General features: G+C 35.3%; 1 protein-coding gene across 2 annotated transcripts in view; it reads right to left on the reverse strand.

Annotated features, from left to right (window-relative positions):
- The window catches only part of BANK1 (B cell scaffold protein with ankyrin repeats 1), a 279,554-nt gene that overhangs the window by 47,245 nt on the left and 207,339 nt on the right, over positions 1–24,970 (reverse strand). For both annotated transcript variants that reach the window (XM_034671448.1, XM_011221343.3), the window contains exon 8: positions 41–116. In XM_034671448.1, coding sequence (XP_034527339.1) covers positions 41–116 — 76 coding nt within the window. The remainder of the gene's footprint in view (positions 1–40; positions 117–24,970) is intronic.

The raw sequence follows: 24,970 nt of genomic DNA on the forward strand, positions 1-24,970 counted from the left end.
TACATACATACATATATTCATAACATCCAGGAACACTTACTGGGAGAATATGTAAAAATGGAGGTAATATCATCTTCATAGTCATTTTCTTGCTCATCATTTCTAACTTCTGGGATCTGAAAAAAATGAATGTAATTTTTAATAATATCCATTAATCTTTATGCCACTGCATCTACATACACCAAATGGAAAGTTAATACCTGTGGAAATAATTGTTTTAGTTTTTATTTAAATACTTTGATTATACTACATATCTTAGCTATTTGTGCCATCTACAAGTGTTCAATGACACAAAGTATTAAAGTATAACTGTGGCAACAGAGCATTTATAATAGCCAATAAGTTAATTTAAAAATGAAACTTACAGCAACTACTTCAAGATTCAAAACAATAGTCATGAAATTTAGTTGCAATAAGTAAGTCTTAAATAAAATTGAACACAACTATTTCTCTTAAAAACTATCAGCTTTCAGGACACCTGGGTGGCTTAGTTGGTTAAGTGTCTGCCTTTGGCTCAGGTCATGATCCCAGGATCCTGAGATTGAATCCCACATCTGGCTCCCTGCTCAGCAGGGAGTCTGTTACTCCCTCTCCCTCTGCCCTGCTCATGCCCTCTCTTTCTCTCTCAAATAAACAAACAAAATCTTGAAAAAAACAAAAACAAAACAAAAACAAGTCATGAGCTTTCCTTCATTTTAACACTTCTGTATCTTTTATCAGTTCAAAAGACATTCTTAATCACATCAAGTGTTATAATACAGTGAAAGACAGTGGAATTGTAAAATGGTTTATTTTCCATCTTTAAAAAGAAAAAAGAAACAAAGTAAGTGGATTTATGTTTGTTTTTCTGAAGTCAGTTCCACTACACTTAGAAGGGAGAATTACTGAGAAAAGACAGAAATCTGTTATCTCTGAATTGCTGGTCTTTGTTTATAATCTCTGGAGAAGACATGGGGTGTACGGTAGTGGAACGTATTCATGTTCCTAGACAAAGGTAAGTGACACCAGTGACAACTCCGTGTGAAAGCATCTAGAGAGACAGTTGGAGGTTGGTTGCATTAACATAGGTCACATTTTGTTACCATGAACTGCAAGCGATTATTAAAATGCTTTATGCTTTGTTTTTATTAAAGCTGAAATGATTAGTCCATTTGCTCTGCATTGGGAATGTCCCTTTAAAAATTAGAAGTTTCCATATTGAAGCATTATTGAATTTATAATAGCTTTGGTATGCAAAGGTATTTGACCTGCATACTGACTTCATCAATTTGGTTGGTCACTCATTTTGGCCAGTGGGACCCCAATGGAATTTATTTATTTTCTTTCTTTCTCCCCCTCTCTCTTTCTCCCCTCCCCCCCTTTTTCTTTCTTCCTTCTTCTTTCTTTCTTTCTTTCTTTCTTTCTTTCTTTCTTTCTTTCCTTTCCTTTCTTCCTTTTCCTTTCCTTTCCTTTCCTTTCCTTTCCTTTCCTTTCCTTTCCTTTCCTTTCCTTTCCTTTCCTTTCCTTAGCTATTTCTTCTTTCTTTTTAACTAATGCTACCCAGAGAAACAACATGGTCTTTGATTTACAGTGGAATCTTGAAAATAAAAGTCTCTTTAGTACTTTTTTTAGTGAGCTTGATTCAGAAGTTCATTTTGTATTTACATCATATTCTCCCCTTGGTGGACTCAATCAAATGCTAATATGAAAAGTCATGTAACTTTACAGGGGAGATTGACATGTTGATTGATATTTGCATGGCTTGGTATTACATGCATTGTTTAATACAGCCATTCTTTGTTTCCAATTAGCCTGACCTCTTTATTTCATAAGATAGATCAAGAATACCTTAAAAAAATCCATAATACTCTTAAAATCATATCAAGGAACTTTTTTCTATTTAGATAACAGGGATAGTTTTCAAAGATTCCAGAAATTATGTGAAAATTTCCTATATACTATTTACAAGCCTAGGCATTATGAGCTCAAAATTAGTGTGAATTAATAGAGACTGTGGACAAGTGTGTGGGTGTATGTGTGTGCACTGAGGTTACAATCTAATGGAATCATTTTTGTGTCATAACTTAAGCTATATGACATTTGTATTAATAAACTAGCAAGCTAGCCCAAAAATGTATTGAAGGAAGAAGGTTTCCAAATTTAAAAAGTAGCTAAGTTTGACAGATTTGAGCAGGTTCATAAATATTATGTAAAATTGACATTTTGTATATCAGGCTATGCAGGGACTAATTGTTTTCTCAGGAATGAGAGGATCTTTAGAACTATTTAAATTAAAAAACAAATGTTTCTTGAGTTCCTTACACTTATAATCAGATTTATCTTCAAGAATATGTTAGATTTGTGACATATTAATAATTGTTGAATGAAATCAATGATGGCTTCAAAGACAAGCGTGAGGCACTCTGACATATAATCACTTTAGTACTTGGCTGTGTGGTGCAATGAGCAGAGCATGGATGGTGAAGTCAATCTAAGGACAGACCACAGCTCTATTATTTATTAGCTGCATGATATCAGGCAAGATACTTAACCCTAAATCTCAATTTTCTATTCTGCCAAATGCGAATAGTAATATGTGTGCCATCAGTTTGCTGAGAGGGTTAAGTTAGAATAATGTAAGCAAAACACATATTACCTCTACCACATAGTAAGTGTTCAATAAATGTAACCTGCACATCCTATAAAATACAGATCTGCATTTAATAAGCACAGTGATCACATCGATTTGATGGGCGAATCATCAATAATAAATCAATAATTATTTAACTTATTTCTTCTCAACTGTGTGCCTCTAGAAGTTCTGCTGATAGAAAAAGAGCTGAAATATAAACTTTCTATCTGATTGAAGTGTGGCATTGTAATTTTGTTATTAGAAATACTTAGATAATTTACAAGATAATAGAGATAAGAATGGAAAAAGGTAATTCTTTAATAAGTTCCTTTTTCTAAGGCTAGAGTCTGACTTCATTCATTTGTTAAATATTTATGCAGACCTAGTATGTGCTAACTGCTTTGTTAGCAATTAGGGAAAATAAGTTAAAAATAAAAGAAAGGCATAATTTTCATTCTCATAACTATCATCTTTTTATGGGGAGAGAAGACAAAATTAAAAAAATGATTAAAATACAATATTTTACTTTGCTACACAAACCCAGTACTTAGAGGTGAAATGGAGAATTAAGAAATAATCAGATGATCAGGGAAAAATTTTATTAATTTGCTTTTTTGTGGGGCGATTGGATTAAAAAATTATCTTGATACTTGCCTTGAGTCCCACTTCTCTAAATGAAAAATCCAACTTAAATAATAAAATCTATTAGCTCAATATGCTCAATTTAATATTCCAGCCCACAGATAGTCCTTGCAGCACACAGTGTTTAAGGAAATTAAAACCACTCATTATCAAAGAGGAACTAAAAAGAGAACTTCTTGTTGACTGAGGTTTATTAAGCCCCACACGTCTTGGGCGTCCAGTACTGTACAAATTGATCATAATTTTCTGATTTTGTGGGAGTGAATAAAACAATCTTCACATGGCAGTTGGTTTCCAAATCTTGTTATGAGATTCTGAAGATATTATAATTAGCTTAACTCTTGCCCAACTTGCCATAGTGTTGATTATAAACGATTTTGCCAGCTGTAAAGCACATGGCAGTCTGTGGAATGAGAGTAAGAAGATACATACATGTTTGAAGAGCAACAAATTGGCCTGTAATTTATATTTTATCCCAAATGAATACACTAAGCTGTAGAATCTGAGATCATATTCCAATGGAAGTAATAAAGATATACTTCCTAAATGTTAGGAATAATGAACAATGTTTTACTAAAGCCATGAATAATAATATTAGAGCCTAGAACATTTTTTTCAAAGGTGCATAGTAAGACTATATTATCTTAGCTCTCATTACATCTTTTAAGAGAATTTGTTTCTCCTTAGGCCTCTAGGAAAATGGTATAAAAGCAAAATCATATGATTTTTTATGAAGTTCTCTTTATATAATAGAAATTGAAATCTTGAGTGTAAAAATTAAATAGGAAGTCTGCCCATGATTGGGAAAAGAATAAAGAAGAATAAAAGAGATGAGCTGTTGGGGCAGTGGGGGGGTGGGGAGGATGTGGACATTTTCCTGAGTATGGACTAAAATTTTGTTAGAATAACCTGAGGATATATCTTCCATTTTTTAAGGCAGGCTTTTGATCTTAATCTCTGCCCAGGATGCAGCTCTAACAACAGCTACGAACTTCAGGCTTAGCACCTGACCCTGGAACCACACTCTCACTCTATTTTGGTAGCGTTTGCTTCAAACCCAGCACAGTTGTGCCTTCATCGACGAGACACCTGCACCTTTGTTGGACCATATACTTGGTCTGACTTCAGCCATCTCCATCACTAAAGTGGAGATGACAAAATTTAAATTCTTTCTTTTGTTAGGATTGTAGCTGTAAATGTAAAAAATAGTTATCTTCATTTAAAATTATGGAATCCAAAATCTGAAAGGAACCTGTGGATAATTATTCTCTTGTTCACACACTGATGTAATACTAAAACAATGTGTCACAATAAAAATGTAGGCTTTAGATATTTTTCCAAGCAAAAGTTGTTTTTATATGGGATCTATAGTCTGTACCTTCCAACCCTCTTTACAAGTTGGCTTTTCTTGGGTTCCATACTTGTCCCTTTCCTCCTGTCACAGAATGCATTTACTCTAGGTGATCTTATTCACAACATTGTCTTTAATTTATATATCTATATCATGATGATTCCTGGATATACCATTTGCTTCAAACTTTTCTGAGGTCTATATTCTATGATTCAGCAAAGGATATTAGAATAAGCAGTCATAAATGCAAAGGGGAAAACTTGGAGGGAGAGATATCAGAAAAATCATGAGAGAATGCTTTGGATTGAATGTTTGTATCTACCTCAAAAATTAGTATGTTGAAATTCTCTCAAGGTGATGGTATTAGGAGGTGAGGCCTCTGGGAGATCATAAGGTCATTAGACAGGGCCCTCATGGGGGTGCCTGGGTGGCACAGCGGTTAAGCATCTGCCTTCGGCTCAGGGCGTGATCCCGGGTGTTATGGGATCGAGCCCCACATCAGGATTCTCTGCTATGAGCCTGCTTCTTCCTCTCCCACTCCCCCTGCTTGTGTTCCCTCTCTCACTGGCTGTCTCTATCTCTGTCAAATAAATAAATAAAATCTTAAAAAAAAAAGAAAAGAAAAGAAAGGGTCCTCATGAATGGGATTAGTGCATTATAAAAGTAACCTACAGAGATCCCTTACCTGCTCTGCTATATGAGGATACAGTGAAAAGATGGCTATCTATGAACCAGGAACAGTGCCCTCATCAGGCACTGAATCTGCTGGGACCATAACCTGGGAATTCCCAGTCTCCAGAACAGCAAGAAGTAAGTGTTATTTATTAGCACCAGTTTATGGAATTTTTGTTATGGTAACCTGAATGGACTAGGACAGAAAGTTTCAAATAAATCCCAATATTAAATGATTCACCAAGAATGTAAAAAAAAAAAAAAAAAAAGCTCTGAAAGCAGTTCACAGTATTTTTCAATCAAGGTCACTGGTGACCCTGGTGAGGGAAATTATAACAGACTGGATGAATTCAAACCAGATTGAAGAATCTTAAAATGGAAGTGAGGGATGGAAGGTAACATGTACAGAATTTCAAGAACCATGATGTGAATAGGGCAACTGCATTTAAAATTTTTCAAAAAATGAATTAAAGATGTCAGCGAAAGTGTTTTATTGCAGGCAAGGGCTATTAAGATGGTGAGTAATAACATCCAGAGCACACATGCACAAAACATGGTACCAGGCCGAGTGGGATATACCAATATGAAAATTCATGATCCCAAACCTTAAGTATTTTACAACTGTGGAGAAGAGAAGGAATATAACTAAGGCAAAATGAAACAAGCTTCTAAAATATACTTATACTTGAGAGAGGCTATAAGAAACATGTAATCATTTCCATCAGGTGGATGGAACAGAGAACATTTCAGGGTAGGTGGTATTCGAGCTGAGTCTTAGAGGATAAGTATGGTTTTAATCTGCAAAAAAAAAAAAAAAGGAGGAAACAAATTTCTGGCTGATGGGCAAGCATGACTGAAACCGTAGGAAGGCCTGGTGAATGGCTCCTATTTGGTTTGATTACGTTGATGGAAGGATATACTTGAATATCAAGATGTGGTGGTATTATGATTTTATTTTATAAGGTTCTTGAGTATGTAATTATTTCCCAAGAAGTGGGAAGTAGTATGTTCCTGCCTTTTTTTTTTTTAGAAAAAGAATTCTGGTAATCATGGGTAAGAGGGAAAGGAGGCTGTTTAGATAGTCAAGATGAAGGATATTGAGGACTAGCGAAAGAAAATATTTAATGAAGAAGGCAGATTTAATAAATATCAAGGAGATAAGATGAACAAGACTTTTTACAGCTTTGATGCCAAAGGCTAGAGGAAAGGGGTCAGATGTGGATTTCTGTTCAGCTCAATACTATCTGGTACCCTCTAGAGAGCTCTTGCCGTTTAGAGATGAGAACACTGATTAAAAACACCTTTTCTGTGAAACTGGAGGTCAGAATCCGAGGTCAAGATAAAATATCAACATTTTAGATATCCTTTGCATTGTTTCATGTAGCATTTGAAAATGTATTTGGAATGGGTATATGGCCATTAATGGTGATTCTTCCCATTTCTTTATGAAGAGGATTACCACTTTGTAAAAACAGAAATCAGTTAATTGTATGGTGGTCAAATAAACTTTTAAGTCAACAAGACTTTTAACTATGAAACAGGCTGATAGAACCGAATTGAAGAATAAGTACAAAATCCCATTTAAGTTATAAAGATACCAAAAAAGTGCTTAGATACAAACAATTGAAAAGTAAACTATAAATTACATTTAATCAAATCTTACTATATTTCCTTCCTAGAAATGAAAAAAAAATTTTAAAAGGTTGCTATGAAATTACATGGGTTCATTGGGTAGTAGGTTCTTCTGAACAATACACTGAAAACAAAAACCAGATAGTTGTGTCCATCATTTAGAAATGAAGTTAAACAGAATGGAGACAGCAACAAGAAGGGGTTTAGTAAAGGAAAGAAAAACAGAGAGAGAAATATGTCAAAGATAGGAGGATGTAATCACACCGGTCAAAGGTCAAACCTAAGAGACTCATTAATGAACCTTTCTTGATTTCAGAATGGTATTCAGAACGCAACTAAAGCATCTTGAGGAGGAATGAATTTCTGGTACATGCAACTTTACAAAAACACGCACAGCTCAGGGAAATTCTTAGTATGTATCCGTACATGCCATCTAACATTTTCGAGCATGACAATTATCACCAATCTTGGTCAATCAGTCAATAAATATTTATTGAATGTTTGCTATGTGCCTAATACTATAACACTAGGCAAATTTCTAGGGGGTATACAAAATACGTTACACAGAATATGTTCCAGGATGCTGCATATTTAGGAGGAAAATAAAAGTGAAATGCACAAAACAACTATAGTCGCTTAAGTGTTTGGTTTGACTATAGAGTGCAATAGAAGATAAAATGAATGAAATTATCCTAGTTTGGAATAACTAGAGCTGAAATTTGAAAAGTGGGTAAAATTTGAGAGCTAAATCTTGAATCTAGTCCCAGGAACTAATGCGTGTTTGTCGAGCTAATGGATGAATAAACAATAGATGAATTGGTGGAAGAAGAAAGAATGTGGGTATTCTTGGTAAGGAGAATCGGTGCAAGCAAAAGTAGGTTGAGCAGGCCATATGCAGAGGGCAAAGAACAAAGCTACCCAATCAAAAAGCAGGTAATTTTTTTGGAGATTATGTGAATTTCAATGCAAAGAGTGGAATCAACATTTGCTTATTATATCTCAATTGTGGAATATTGGAAATATTTTTAGATGACAGTAATGATGATGATTGGTATTGCTATTAAGCATCTCATCTATAAGTCTGTTTAAGTTATATAGGTTAAGAGTTTGAGTCTAGAAGTATTGTCAGACAAATCTAGATTCAAATCTTACTCTTCTATTTATTACGCACATGAGATTCAGCAATCTCTCACTCTTGACCTCTCCAGATGTAAAACTGACTATAAATATACCTAATGTTATAGGGTTATTGTGAATGTTAAAAAATAAAGTATTTATGAAGTACTTAGCACAGAGCTTGCCACATAGGAAGCACTAAACAACTGGTTTCCCAAATTATCTTCATTAAGATCATTACTTTATGACAGAATAACCTTTCACGTTGTCCCATTATTTTTCATATTATTAAGCTATGTTTATGTAAAAATTTATATTCAGTTATAAGATTGAGTAAAGATCAATTCTATTCAAGTAGGAATATAGAGAATAAAAACAAAAACCTCCAAATACATAGTAGGGATATTGTTGTAGCTTACAATAAAAAAATATGTTTATTTTGAAATGTGAGGAATTATAAGACAGATGTGATGGTGATCAATATTGGACCAATTAAGTTAATGGAAATTAAGCAGGGCTCTTGGGTATGCTTGTGTAGGCTGTACATGGAATTTCTCCCGGGGCACCATTTCCAGGGACTATGATATACAGAGCACCCTAAGAGCTGGATGTCAGCAGGGTTGTTGAGGAAAAGGGATTCTCAAGTGATTCTACAGTGTTTAACTCCCAAATGGTTTATATTTGATTTTACAATGTTGATATTACAACAAGGACTTGTTTAGGCTAATATTAAACTTAGATTGCCTTCCTCCAGGATAAAATGATGTAAGGGAACACAGGTGCTAACTCAGAAGGGTGTATCTTACTGGGTTCGCCAAAAGTAGGAAAGAGTAAATTGGCCATGGATGAGGCTCAAAGTACCCAGAAGTGTAGTTAAGAAGAGATTAAGGAATTTGGTTTTAATAAACCATGAACCTGTGATTGCTGCATTCATTACCTTAACTCTGTTTTTCTATTCCTGTAAGAAGAACAAAGACACGTACCTGACAGCAGCATAAAGCTTTGCTATTCACAATTCTAAAATCTTGAAATAAGTTTTAGTTTCAAAATCATAAGTTAAAAAAGGTAAAGTTCTGTTGAGGAAACACAAAATACCATTAGGTCAAAAGTATAAATCATTATGCTGTTTTGAATGCTCCAATAAAATCAAATTCAAAAAACATGCTTTCATTTGGAGGAAAATGAAATAGACACTGAATAATGGATGGATTTACATATTTCCAAGTTGGCAGACTGGAGTTACTAGAGAGGTGGCCAGGTTTACATGTATGTTGATTATTACTAAAAAACACTTTTTCTCCTGGTTTTCTAAGCCTTAGATAATCTGAGTGAGGATCAAAGAGAACCAATGGAAAAAACAAAGCTGAATAATAAAAGGCTGGAATTGTCATCTCCTCAGCTGTTGGACATTTCATTTCTCTAAAACCAGAGGAGCAAGTGGTTTCTGAAGTCCAAGCCAGAAACAAACAGAAATTACCCAGCAGTTTCCACCAAAGATTATACTCTTCATTTGTCAGATGATCAGTATTATCTGACAAATGAAACAAAAGATCCTTTAAGTTTATATATATAAAAAATAAGTGTTTTTGACAAATTAAACCAAATGATTCTTAAAGCTTATATTGTTGCAAGCCTATTCCAAGTAGGTGTTTATGTGGCTGGAATAATCCCTCACTTCAAAATACAGAATTAGAAGAGTCAATTCTTATTGATCAGAGCATTTAAAACATGAAAGATACACAGTTAGAGAAGGTGAATCATCAAGTAATGAAGACATGGTGGGATAGTGAATAAAATTTCTATCCTCCAACTTCAATTTGAAGGCAGGTAATAATTCAGAAGAGGCTGTTCCCATGGAAAAAAGTCACTACAAATAAAAGTATACAAAAAAGCATACTTTATATATGTTGATTCAATATTTTTATATACTGAAACACATTGCAGTACTCTATGTATTTCCTCCCATTTTATAATTTTATATTTAAATTGTGGAGTTTAACTCCACAATTTAATAACACTATCAAAATCATTCAGTAGCAAAGCAGTAAGATCATAAATTATGAGAAATTTTCTCATAATCAGAAAAACCTGGGAGATGCACATGTATCCTCAATCAATAATTCTCCTTATTAAAAGCCACCATTTTCACCCCAGCTCAATTTACCAGATTCCATTGAAATCAGTTATCAGAAGACCTTTACATTCTATTTAAAATTTTAAGTACATTCGCAGGATGTACACTTTTGGATCTTACCTAAATATGAATTTATTTTTATGTACCCCAAACAACAAAAAATGGTAGTAGAATAAATTTGATAAGTTGATAAAAGAACCTGTTGAAAATAAATTTTCAGTAAATTTAAGGTAAAATAAAATGGAAAACTTTTGTAATAGAGGAAACAGCATTGTTATATATTAAAGAAATATACTTCCCATCCACCCACATATAAAATCAAAATAGAGGAGAATTAATAAAACCAATAAGCTCGCTTTGGAAGAAAAATGTCATTTTCTTTAGCCCAGAAATCTGAAAGCTTTTAACTTGTAATGATGAAATACATTTTATCTTGTGGAGGGGGGGCACCAAGACACTCAGGGTGCTGTTATTCACAGTCTATCATTACTGTAAAATGACCCTCATCCCACTTCATTCTGCCACTGAGAACTGCAAACCTGCTTATGGGAGGTGGTAGCTTAGCATTTTTAAACTTCAAGTGATTTATTTAGCATATTTCACTCATGAAAATAATTCCTAATCTTCACATTCACAGCCTAAAAGAAACTGGGATTACTGTAATGGAAATCAAGGTGTGTCTAAAATGCATTTTCATTTGGAAGTAACTCCATGAGTGTAAAACCTTATATGAAGTTTAAATAAATTTGCCCACTGCAGTTCCCCTTCGATTTTACCTTTGCATATCTTTGGAAGCATTTTTCTGGTTTTAAATGTAGACAGCTATTTATTTCCAAATGGCCAGCCATGGCAGTTGACTGAAAAATGGCTTCACAATAGGATATATGAAGTTTAAAACAGTCTCTTTAAATTAAAAAGAAGTTCCCCCATAAATATGACCAACTCATCCTTGACAAAGCAACAAAGGCAATACAATTGGGAAAGGTAGTCTCTTCAACAAATGGTTCTGGAACAACTGGACATCCACATGCAAAAAATGAATCTAGAGACTGACCTCAAACCCTTCACAAGATGGATCACAGACCCAGGTGTAAGATGCAAAACCCTAAAACTCTTAGAAGGTAAAGTAGGAAAAGCCCAGATGACCATGGGTATGGTGATGACTTTTTAGATATGAGAACAAAAACAATCCATGAAAGAAACAATTACTAAGCTGGACTTCATTAAAATCAGAAACTTCTCCTCTGTAGAAGACAGCATCAAGGAAATTAGAAGACAATCCACAGACTGAGGGAATGTATTTGCAAAAAATACATCTGATAATGGACTGTTATCCAAAATACACAAAGAACACTTAAAACTCAATAGTAAGAAAACAAATGACAAGTTTTAAAAATGAAACAAAGACCTTAACAGACAGTTCGCCAAAGAAGATATACATACAGACGGCACAAGAATATATGAAATATATGAAGAGATCCTGCTCACCATCGGTCATCGGGGAAATACAAATTAAAACAATAAGATATTACTCTATACCTATTAGAATAACCAAAATATAGAACTCTGGCAACACCACATGCTCGTGAGGGCGTGCAGTGACAGGAACTCTCATCTATGGCTAGTAGGAATGCAAAATGGTATAGCTACTTTGGAAGACAAGCTGGCAGTTTTGTTTTTGTTTTTGTTTGTTTGTTTGTTTTTTTTTACAAAATAAGCATATACTGTTAACATATGGCATAGCAATCTCACTTCTTGGTATTTACCCAAAGGAGTTGAAAACCTAGGTATACATAAAAACCTGTACATGGACGTTTATGGCAGCTTTATTCATAATTACAAAAACTTAGAAGCAACCAAGATGTCCTGCAGTACATGAATGGATAAAGAAACTGGTACCTCCAGATAATGGAATACTACGCAGCACTAAAAACCCATGAGCTCTCAAGCTATGAAAAACACGGAGGAATCATCAATGCATATTGCTAAGTGATAAAAGCTAATCTGAAAAGGCTATGTACTATGCAATTCTGACTATGTGACATTCTGGAAAAGGCAAAACTATGGAAATAGTAGAAAGATCAGTGGTTCTCTGGGGTGGGGTAGGGGGAGAGATCAATAAGCACAGCACAGAATATTTTTTGGGCAGTGAAATACTCTGTTTGCTATTATAATGTCAGATATATGTCATTATAATTTTGTTCAAACCCATAGAATGTACAACACCAGGAGTGAACTCTAAGGTATACTATGGACTTTGGGTGATTATGATGTGTCAGTGTAGGTTCATTCTTTGGATAAAAAAAAAAAAAGTACCATTCTGCTGAGTGATATTGATGGTGGGGCAGGCTATGCATGCGGAAGGGCAGGAAGTGTATGGGAAATCTCTATACCTTCCTTTCAATTTTGTTGTAAGTCTAAAAGTTCTTTAAAAAAAATACAATATATAAAAACTTAAAAAGAAATTTATATGCTACTAGATAGTGAATTTAATGTTCTTCATTTTGTCTGAAAGTATCTCTGAAAGTGTTTAGGGTAAAATTCTATAAAAACCAACAATGGCATAACACAGAAATATGATTACTGAATTACTAAGTCATCTAGCTTTCTGGCATTACATATTAACATTCTATCTAGACATTTGAGCCACTTTACATTGCTATGAATCCTGAAATTAAAACAGTAAGATAAGGACTGAATTACTTTACCTGGGATTTGCATTTATTAACAGCTGAGTTAAGTGAATGAATAAAAAATTAAATATTATGCCCTATGTTTGAGGACATTTTGAAGTTTTACAAAGAAATGTGCCATACTAAAAAGTTGAGTTGCTCATCAAAATAAGCAATATCTTTAGAAAAAGTTCAAGCTCTAGAGAATTACAACAATCACAAAGGAGCTTTATTTTTTTATTTACTTATTTAAAAACATTTATTCATAACCTGATAAATAGCAGAAAATATATTAGGAAATGGGACTATAAGGAAGCATAAATTTCTCTGAAAAAAACACTGGCATCCACATACATGTTTATAATATATATGATAGGTGTAACAATATTATTACAAAACTAATAACTTGCATAATATTACTATGTAACAGACACACGTCTAAGTTCTGTACTCACATTAATTTATTTAATACTGAAACCAATTTTGCTATTGTAATCCTCATTTAATGAATGAAAAATATAGGCACGGTGGGCTTAAATAACTTGCCCAAGTTTACACAGCTCAAGTTTATTAGAGGGCCCGAACAATAAGGAAAAAAAGTAAATGAGCATATACAAAGAAGAATGTGTGAAGTCACCTAAGGGTACTATGAATCAAGAGTTGTAGAGATGCACAGGAGAGAGCGCTGACAAAAATTTGCAAGAAACACTCATCAGGGTGACGGGTGGCATTTGACACATCTTTGAAAGATGAGAAAGTATTTAAAAGTAGGGATAGAGGCAGGAGCTGGGCATCCTGGGCAGTCAGAGCAAAATAATCAAATGTGGACATGGAAAAGCACGGGCTGTGTTTGGGAAACAATGGGCTGTCCAGCTTGACTAGAGGGGCAATAGATGTGGGTCTTTGGGGTGCAGGCAAAGCTTAGTTGCACGGTGCTTCCTGTCTCCCTGGTACTTCCAACCCTCGGGTGAGGTGGCTGGGAGCCCCCTATTTATCAATGCAGCCCATAGAGCTCAGGGTGAGAGGAGGACTGTCTTGGCTATTATTTGAGTTAGGAGGAAACAGAAAGCGCACTCTCAGTCCCCAAAGAAGAGATGGGCAAAACAGCAATAATGGCATTTGGAAGCACAAGCAAGACATCATAAAACCGTATCATAGCTGTACAGTTGCCAGTGGAGGAGAGCTAATGGAGGCACTGGGGTCAGGGGCCAGAGAAAACAGGTGACATCCAGCGAAGACTCCAGATGCGTCCCTGTTCATTTTCTTTGGCTACTCCTGCTTGCAAATGAGCTAGGTATTTTTTGAGAAGCAGGAGACAGCTACTGTTTTACATTTGGCTTGGTATAAATACAAGAAAAATCTCTCATAAATGTTTCTTATGTTCTGAGAAATAAAAAATGGGATGAATGGACATATGTTATAATCAGAGAATCTTGCTTTAGGGCAAATTTTTCAGAAAAAAAAAACTGTCGTAAGATGAAAATGCTACAAGTAAGAACATATGGGTTTCACAGTAATATCATTTGATGACTTAATGGGCTGTGTCTCCTTGGTAGCACAGAACTAAAGTGTGTGTGCCTCTTATTCCTTCTCAACCCACCTCAAGCAATATACACAATTACCTGTTACTATACTCATGCTGCAAATGGGATAACAGAGGCAGAGGAGTTTTTTAATGATTTGTTCATGGTCACTAGATGAAGTGCGTTGCTCCTTAATCAGGGTTTTATCCACATCCTTTCTGAGATATATGTGATATATGGCTACAGGCACTTCCCTTCTTGCTGTCAAGTAATAGAGATGCAGAGTCCATGATTTAGAAAGGTCTTCATTACAGTTCTCTGCATTTATAAAGCAATTAATGATTTTCAAAGCCATTTCACATATACTGCCATCTTCCTATCAGTCCTGCCACACAGGATTGTGGCTCTAACAGAAGATAAATGTAGAGATGGTGGCTTGTGCATGCATCTTGGTATTTAAAGCAGAAATTCAAATCACGGATAACCCAGGGGTTTGTGGTTTGTGGATCCAAGTCCAGCGCCCCTCACACTGTAAGATGGTGGTGTCTGTCAAAACAATCTGTACCACGTATAGATGAAATTAAAAGGGACCAGTGACAACAATAGATATTAGGAAAAGAAACATTTTACTCAATGAAGAAATCATGTCTGCCTACAGATCAAAGTTCTATTCAAGGTTTAAAAATGTATGTTGGTGGTAAAAATGAATTCATAATTCGTATCTTCTACCTTTGATTAACGTACTTTCTAGAGAATGTGAATGAGAAGATTGTGGAGTTAATCCAACAGAATCTAGTAATCAATTAAAATCCTGTGATACAGTTCAGGATGAAAGATGGCCACGATGCCTTTAAAGTCATTAAAAGATGACTCTCAATACTCCTGATGATAGAAAAGTCTGCATTTTATCATCTATTTATTTACTGGCAATTGACTTTTTAAGAAAGTGTTGCCCTTTTCAGAGAAAAAACATTTTTATCAGGTAGCCTTTATTTGTTTTTTGATAGGTGTAATAAAAGGAGAAGTAAAAGTAAAATTCCACATATTATAGTTACATTTGCTTAAGTTTTGTGACAAGCTGGTTAAAATTAATTTTAAATTGTGGCTTCAGATGGCCTTGTTTCCCTGGCCCCCATTACCACAGCAAATTTTATATCCATGCTTGCTTTCTTATTTCCTGAATCTTTAGTTAACATTTCAAAGACAGGCCAAAGCACTTAGCCTTTCAGCACTGATTTTTCTCTGGAACACAAAACCCACTTGTGTTTGACAGTCTTTGTAATCACTACCAACATTGCCAGCTCAGAGCCCGTAGACAGGTCGTTTACTAAAACAGAGGTGCTGGATTTGTGCTTGTTTCTTCTGATTATTTTTAGCTGGCTAAATAACAGCTGTCCAGATATTCATTTCCAGTTTACCAAATACTTAACACATGATAATCCCGACATTAGGGACTAGATTTCTTCACCCTTAAATTAACTTACTCTTTTTTGGACTTGACCAGTAGCTCAATGTTTTCTTTTTCTTTTTTTTTCACCTTTAAAAAGAAATAAATACAAACTGCAGAAAGATGGGCTTTTATATAGTGAGTTGCCATTTTCAACTGTAGTCTGATGAGACACTTTCTTTTGCCAAATATAATGCAGTATGAATCAGGTGACCCTTATGTTATCCTTTTGTGAATCAGAGCTGCACTAGCTAAAAATGTGTGGGCCAGGTACACGAAAGATAAAAATACAGCAAGAAGGCAATTTAAATAGATCATATGTTTATAATCATATGTTCATACTCATGACAGATTAACAGATCAGAAAAAAATTAAATTTAAAATTGTAACATCCTACTCAGAATCACCTAGTTAGCTATTTGTTACTGGGTAAAGAAATCCATTTCAAGCCTAATGTCAATGTTTTATATAATCAAACTCATATAAGAAAGCACTGGAAATTGCCAATCACTTAAATTTCCTGTTCATACCTTACCCACCCTGGAAAGAAAAATGTAGATTATTGAATTATAGAGAGTTAAGACCAAAGATAATTTTAAGATAAGGAACAGTATCAGATAGTGTAGTGGTCTTGGCCTTGGATGCACCTTAAATTCACATGGGGAACTTTTATAAACTACCTATTCCCAGGCCCCACCAACTAAGACCAATTGAATTAGAATCTCTAGAAGTGACACCCAACCATTTACCTTTATTAATGGGTCTGCTGAGAATTCTACTGTGCATTCAGGAGGGGAAACACATAGACAGTGATTACAAGCACAGATTTGTGGTAAGATGACCTAAGATTCTAGGTGGCTCCTGGCTATTGACTGTGAACAAGTTATTTAATTTAGTACGAGTTTTCATCTATAAATCAAGTACTTATTTCTTTGGGTTGTTTCAAGAGTGAGATGAGCTAGTTCTTGGCACAAATTAAGTACTATTACTATTATGCAGTGGGGGAAAAGCCACTTCATGTGCAGGTGAAGTGTGACAGCATGTGTCAAGTTCTGAAACTGTATTTTAGTGCTTACACCCCAATATCTGATGGCACTCCAGATTTTCATGATCATATCACTTCCTGAATTAGGACTTTAGATTTTTCTTTATATGTAATGTTGTGACATGGTTAAGAGCATAAACTCAGGAGCCAATAGTCAGTTCGCTCATCTGTAAAACTGGCTACTAATAGTACCTGTTTCAGACAGATCTTGTGATGAGTAAACGCATTAATAAATATAATATATAAAGCCATTAGTGTAAAATAAAGGACAAAATAAATGTTACTTATCACGATTATGACAATGACAATGATAATGATAATGGTAGTAAGTGAACTCCTTTACTGATGTTTCAAACAGAGGAGTCTATTTTCCTTGAGTGGAAAAATCTAATATTGTGTTAAATAGGACTTTCCATTTTTAGTTGTTCCCCCACACCATTTTCAATAGAATGCCACACCATATCTACCACGAGCCACGTATGAAGAATCAAGTTTTCAAGGGCAAGGTTCAGATCTTTCTTATTTATCTGTTAGTTCACAGAATTTTTAAAAGTAATGATTCAAATCCATATCCACTTCTTGAAAATGGATGAAAGATCACGTTCTATTGATGGTTAACAAGCAGCATCTTCTTTATATATGCATTTATTTTATAAACATGTCTTGGTCATATGTCATATCGTTATATGTGATCACATACTGATGTTGATATTAAGGGAAAAATAAAAGAGAATCTATAAATTATGATGCTATAATATGTTGCAGTTCTCATATAAAAGCTTCTTTTGGGGGCTTTAATGCAAATATTCTTAATGACATCTTTAGAGATCTTGAGTAAAGTGATACTTGGTTTTCCCCAAATTGTGTTGAATATCATATTTTAGAGTTTTATATTACTCTTTCTGTATCTTTTAACAAAATTTCATATTTTAAAAATGCTTTACCAGAGGAACATGATGTAATTCATAAATCTACTGTTTGCTTTTTCCTCACTGTAGCTATTAGTGTTTTTCATTACAACCAAAATGTCTATGGAGGAGGCCACATTATAGCGTCAAGGATCCTATTAGATATCGCAATTAGTAGCTGATATAAGTGTTTACAACTACAGCTGTGAAGGTACTTGTCATAAGGGATTCATTATAATGTATCTCATATCTGACGAAAGGCACATAATAATCTTTTATTGCTTTCCATGCTTTTAGGGCTTTAATTTTTCTAAAGCAAACAAGGTCATTTCACATCATTTTTATTTGACCCTTAATGTGACAGAAGATACACTTTCTGAAATAAATACTATTATGAGCTACTGAAAACACCTTAAGGCAAAGTGGGCAACTTATTAACTATGCCTTTATGAGGCATCTTGTGGAAGGCAAATAAAATCCTTATATCTTCCACTGCCTTTTTAATTCTTCACAGCAACCGTCCAAAAAATCCCTCTGCTGAAGCTTCTAGCGATGCTGGTCTATGAAAGAGAAATAAAATGCAGAGGAAAAAGAGGCTTTAGGGCTATAATTTCCATGGAGTTGCAAATGCAGACATCGGGTGCTTCAATAGTATTCTTTCTTTGTCATGTACCAAGTTTGTTATACTTGGAAGACAGTGCCACTAACCTTTGTTTTAACTGATGTCTCACAGTCCAGCCTGAGAGCCAGCATCTATGTTGGTGAATTTATGGCTCTATATCCTGGAGGCAGTATCCATTTATGCATGTGTGAATTCATTTATTCAACAATAAATTGGGCACCTACTAAGTGTCAGGCAGTATTCTGGGTAATAATGATATAGCAATAAATAAAACACGATAGTTTCTGCCTCTGTGGCACTTCATTCTAGTGGAAGGCAGACAAATAATAAACAAATAAATATATGATATGACAGGTGATTATAATTATTATGGAAAAAATAAAGGGATAGGTAGTGTCAGTGGGATTGATATTTTATAAAGCTTAAATATTCATATATAGGACTATGAATATGTACATTTGAATACAAAATATACACATATATATTTTTCATGTGTAGGTATATGCATGTTTACATTTCCCAGCTCTTATATTTCCTACTCCGTATGCTTTTCCAGAACCTTGCCACTCCCCACTAAGAGTATATGTTAATGTTCTCTTTCCTCGAAAAGGGGTAGGTCTTTATGATTGCCCTGACTGAAGAGTAGAGCAGAAATGCCTCTATATGACTTCTGAAGTTGGTCATAAGAGTGATACGACTCTCTTGGAATATTCACTCCTAAAACCCAGCCACCAGGCTACCAGGTAGTCCAGGAAGCATGGAGATCTTCATCTACATGGAGAGAAACAGAGGCTCCCATTCCCAGCTCAGGCTGAGCTCTCAGCCCAGAGCTCCAATTGCCAAGACATGTGAATGACCCAATTTTGAAAGTGTATACTCCAATCTTATTTTCAACTGTTCCAACTGAAGTCATTTGGAGGAAGGATGCACTTCCCCTACTGAACCCTGACCAAATTGCACATTTACAAGCAAATCAATCATCATTATGGTCTTAATCTACTGTTTTGGGGTAGTTTGTTATACAACCATATATAGCCAGGACAATACATATACATATGCATGTTTGATTCCTTTAAAGCTCAACTGAGTGTTCAATTTTAAGGATTAGATGGTAAATAAAACAACTTAGGTGACTTGAGAAAGGGACCACTGTGCTACCCACCATAGCTACTAAAAACAATAGCATGGCTATTTTAGCAGGGTTACACCCTCGGTTGGTTCTTTCAGGTTGAATCTTGACAGAAGGTCTGGGCATTTTTCCTGGAATTGCTTTGAGTGCTGTGTCCAGGTTTACCTAGTAAGGCACTGAGCCTGAGGTCTAAAGTTGTATAATGAAGGTCTGTAAATTGGAGATGTATAACCTTGAACCAGTTATTTATCCTTTAAGAGTCTCTTTGGATATATGTGTGTGTGTATCTATATCATAAAAAAATACATATCTGTCTTAATGTTGTCTACCACATAAGGTTTCAAGTTTAACAATAGTCATAATAATTGCTAATATTTTTGAGTGCATATAATGTGGTAGGCAATGTACTGTGTGCTTTTCATGCATCATCATTTTAACTCTTAAGACCATTCAGTTTCTTAGGTTACCTCCCTTTTCACAGAGGAAGAAACCAAGTTCCTGAGAGATTAAGTAATTTGTCCAAGATTGAATGTTAAGTATCAGAGTGGGATTTAAAAACAGTCTTCCAGCGAGCAGAGTCTGGTGTCTTAATCACTATNATCCAGAGTCTGGTGTCTTAATCACTATGTGGCGTATCAAGTAAGATCATATATGTGAAAGATGCAACGTGAACAAAGAGAGCAGGATAGGATTACACACGGAAGGAGCAGGAATGCTACAAGAAATGAATAAGAGAGAACTCTGGAAAGGCTGGATACTGCTGACACGGCCCATACTACCTTTTCACGGAGGAAAGTATAAAAAAAAAATGAAGGTGGTGGACAGGCAGCCTAAATGCTGTGTTCCTGCTCTGACGAGTAGGGATTCAGAGAGACAGACTGGATAAGAAACAAGGGAATGAAACAGGGGGTTCCTCTCTTGGGTTTGGCGCCTTGTATTGATTATTCAGGTAATATCGCTGAGCTTCTAAATTTTGTTTCCATTCTGGAGGCTGACAATGATCATCTGTAGTTGACTGCCATCCGCACTCCGACCTTTAATTCTTTCCTGTTCCTACGGTATCTTGAAGCCTGCTCTCTCATCTTGTAGCTCCATAAAATCAAAACCCTTTAAGAGAAAAAGAGGTGACAAAAGAAAAGACTTCGGGTTTTCTTAAGGTACCTCACTACACATTGTGCGAGATCTCATTCAGATTACATGACCTCTCATTTGTCCATGCCTGGGAATGGAAAGGTTGCCTTTATTCACAGCCACTTAGAGTTGCTCCTTTGTTATTCTAGAACCCAGTCTGTGATCACACACACCCCTGCTCCTGCCTTTGCTTTGGTGTTCTTTGTGTGCCTGGTACTCTACCCACTTCACAGGCTTTGTTTTCCACAACTAGTCTCTGTCTTTCTGTTGTAGTGTCAACTGCAGTCATTCAGTGCGACAGCTCAGATCATTTAGGACTTAGTCCAACACTTCAGAACAACAACGACAAAAAAACCCAACTACACTGGCCCACAAAAATTCATTCACAAAACACAGTGCAGGTCCTTATAAACAGCATCTTCAGTGGCTGTTCCCTTGTGGTGGATCTTTCAGCTCAATCCATGTGCACAGGGCAACAACGTGAACACTGTACTTGGTGACTCCAACTTCCTCTTTCCCTGCTAAATCCTTCAAACACTCCATCAGCAAATCTTGTTGATTTTCTTTCCTAAATAGCTACAAAATTCATCAACTTTTTCCCATCTCCATGACTACTACATTGCTAATCCAGAGACAACCTCACCGCTTATTTGAATTATTGCAATACATGTATCTCTTTCCTTCTTTCCGTTTCTCTTCTTTTTGTATACCTGTTTTCCTAACCCATAACTAGTCCACAATACAGCAAAAGCAATTTCTGTCAGATGAATTTCTAAATATGTCACCTTCCTATCCTCTTAGTTAAGACCCACAAAAAGTTCCTCAATAGTCCAATGATAAAAAGGAGAATTTTACATTGCTTATAAGTGAGGCCATATATCTTGGCTTGCCTCAGATTGTCCCAATTTGTTGTGATTTCCAGTTCATTTATTTACGGCATAGTTATTAGTATTATCTCTTTTACTTCCCAAAACATACAGGTTTGGATAATACATATTATAATTACTCAATTTATAGGGCCACTCATGATTTTGACTCTCCAGACACATCTCTATTTCTATTTGTTGAAGCCTCAGATTACATTAGTAATTTTCCTGAAAATACTATTTCTTCTTTCACTTCTGGACCTCAGCACATTCTATTTCCTCTGTATAAATGGCTCTTCCTACTTTTTGTCTATTTATACTTGAGGTGTCCCGGGAAAATTAAAAAACCGTTTCTTCTTTTCCAAGCCTAAGATACGGAGTCTCCTTCAGGTTCCTATAGCATTCCATGTTCATTCCTTATCACGTGTTCTATATGGTAATTGTTTCTACATTTGTTTGTTCCATCCTCCTGAACTGTAAACTGCTTCAAGTTCAGGTAAAATCATGCTCACTGTTGTATCCCAGTGCCTCTGCAGCCCTAGTACATAGTAGATTCTCAAAAATGTTTCCTAAATGAGGGAGTGATAAATAAATAAATGAATAGGGACACCCGGGTGGCTCAGTCGGTTAAGTGACTGCCTTCGGCTCAGGTCATGATCCCAGGGTCCTGGCATCTAGTTGCACATGGTGCTCCTTGCTCAGCAGGGAGCCTGCTTCTCCCTCTGTCTGCTGCTTCCCCTGCTTGTGCTCTGTCTCTCTCTGACAAATAAATAAATAAAATCTTAACAAAAATAGATGAATAAATCTAAACTCTAGTAAAGAAGTACTTGGGAAGAGTAGATATATATTCAAAGAGTTTAAAAATTGTTGAAACATCCATGCTTAAACAATATCTGTCTTCTCTGAATGAGGCAGAGCTCACTTGAATTAGGTAAGAATTTGTTCCTTTCTAAATCTGGAATACAATATATTCACAGTATTTTGTGCTAGCTTCATTAACTCAGGAAACTTCAGTCTTGGCAGGCCACTCCTGTGAATATTCTAAATGGGAACCAAAGAATTCCAAGACTCTTTCATGGTGGAGTTCTTTTCAGTTGGTACATGGAGTAAGGATATTATTAGAAGTTGTTATTTTCTATTGTTAATGGTAGACACAGTTAACCAATACATTCTGATGCTCACTTTAACTCAGGAGACTATTTAATGACTGACTCATATAATTCTTGGAAGACTGTGATTTAAGGCAAAATTATATAAACTTCAAGATATATGTGTAAGTAAGATATCAAGAGCCTGGGTATTTTGTAGAAAGGGCTTTTTACCATCAGGTGAATTTATTTATCAAAATGTAAACATTTGTTTCTATATCTCAAATGAATTTAATTATTAAAGAAACACTATTACTTAGTAATTTAGAAATAGAAAGAATGGTTATTAACTGATTAAAGACATCTACAGTAACAAAAACCTTATTGCAAGCATCATAATTAATGTTGAAATGCAATGGCACAAAAGAAGGCTTCTTGCTATCACTGTTTCTTTTTTTAAAAAAGATTTATTTATTTATTTTAGATAGAGAGGAAGAGAGTGAACATTCATGAGCCGGGGAAGGGGCAAAGGGAGAGGAAGAGTCAGAGAATCCCAAGCAGACTCTGTGCTGAATGCAGTTCCTGATGTGGGGCTCGATCTCATGACCCATGATCATGACCTATGAGATCATGACCTGGGTTGAAATCAAGAGCCTGCTGCTTGACCGACTGAGCCACCCAGACACCCCTATTACTGCTTCTATTCAATATTGTTCTGCTGATCTCAGTTAGCAAAACAAGGCAAATAAATAAACCGTTGCGATTAATAGGAATGCTTGGAAAATTACTGAATACAAAATTGATATAAAAACCAATTGCACTTCTATATGCCATCGATAAAGAATTAGAAAATGAAAAAATATATACCATTTAAATACCATCAAAATATTGAGTATTTAGGAATAAATCTAACAAAAAATGTGGAGGAACTTTATGGTAAAAATCATAAATCTTTATCTAAATGTATTATAAAAGATCTAAATAAATGTATACATGATAACATATGCCATTGATTAACTACACTAGTGGCCCCATTTCTTCACTCCATGCTGTATTGATGCCCTTTGTCATTTTGTTCTGCAGTCTCTCTCACCGTAGAGGTGATGTCTATTTCAGCACCAGTTGATACTGAGTTCAGAGATGTGATTTGTTATAGCCAATGCTGTGTGTAGTAAGTTGATTAATGGCTTCCCAATGATCTCCATGTCCTAATCTCTGGAATTTGTGAAGATGTTACCTTTTATAATGAAAAGCACTTTGCATGTGATTAAATTAAAGATCCTGAGATATGCAGATTGTCCTAGGTTATCTGGGTAGACCTGATATAATCACAAAGGTCCTTATAGAAGGGAAGGTGATATGAAGGTGGAAAGGGAGAGAGATTTGAAGATGCTACACAGCTGGTTTAAAGATGGGGAAGGAACCCTAAGCCAAGAAATGCAAGATGGAGGCAGCCCCTCAAAGCTGGAAAGGCCAAGGAAACAGATTCTTCTCTAGGGCCTATAGAAAAGCCCAGCCATGCCATAATCCTGGCGTTAGCCCAGTGAAACTTATTTCATACTTTCAACCTCCAAAGCTATAAGAAAATAAATCTGTATTATTTTAAACCATCAAGATTGTGGTAAGTTGTTACAGTATCCCTTGGAAATTAACTTAGTGTATAAGCAGACTGACACTGAAAAGGTTTGAAAAAAGATGTATCTGCCAGTACTGTGAGATCAAATTCTGGTTGGTGAGTGAGAGAACTTTGCAGAAATTAATTTATCAAAATATCTGCAAACTGGAGGTCAAGAGTTTTGATATTGAGAGTGTCCACTGAGTGTCCAGTGAAAGTGATGAATAAAGATCCAAATCATGGCGTATCACATGGAATTTGGAACAACACTGGAAGCTAGAAGAGAATGGAGCAATGCCTTAAAATTTCAAGGAGAAAATAATTTCCAAACTAGATTTTTATATCCAGCCAAATTATGAAGCAAGAGTGAGTTTGGAATATAAAAATTTTCAGCCCTATGACTGTGAAATATTTTATGTTACATGCACCCTTTCTCTTAAAATGCAGAAGTAAGTGAAACAGGAAAGAGAATTCAAATGTGAGAGAGCTAATGAGTAACCAAAGGATAATGAAGTTGGGAGATGCTAGCAGGCCCAGAAGGCTATCAGTGCATATTACAACAGAATGGCTCAGGAAAAGGGAAGATTGATGGATATCTGATGATTCTGAATGTACTGAGTTGAAATTTACACTGGTATCAGAGGGCTTGGGTGTGAACGACTGACAGTGATGCAGGATAATAAATGAGTAAGCAAACAACAGAAATAAAAACTAGGTCATACCAACTCCACAGAGAAAAAAAGTTGAATAAGATAGGAAATGTAAT

This window comes from Ailuropoda melanoleuca, chromosome 11 (genome assembly GCF_002007445.2).
Source record: "Ailuropoda melanoleuca isolate Jingjing chromosome 11, ASM200744v2, whole genome shotgun sequence".
In the NCBI taxonomy this organism is placed as follows: Eukaryota; Metazoa; Chordata; class Mammalia; order Carnivora; family Ursidae; genus Ailuropoda; species Ailuropoda melanoleuca.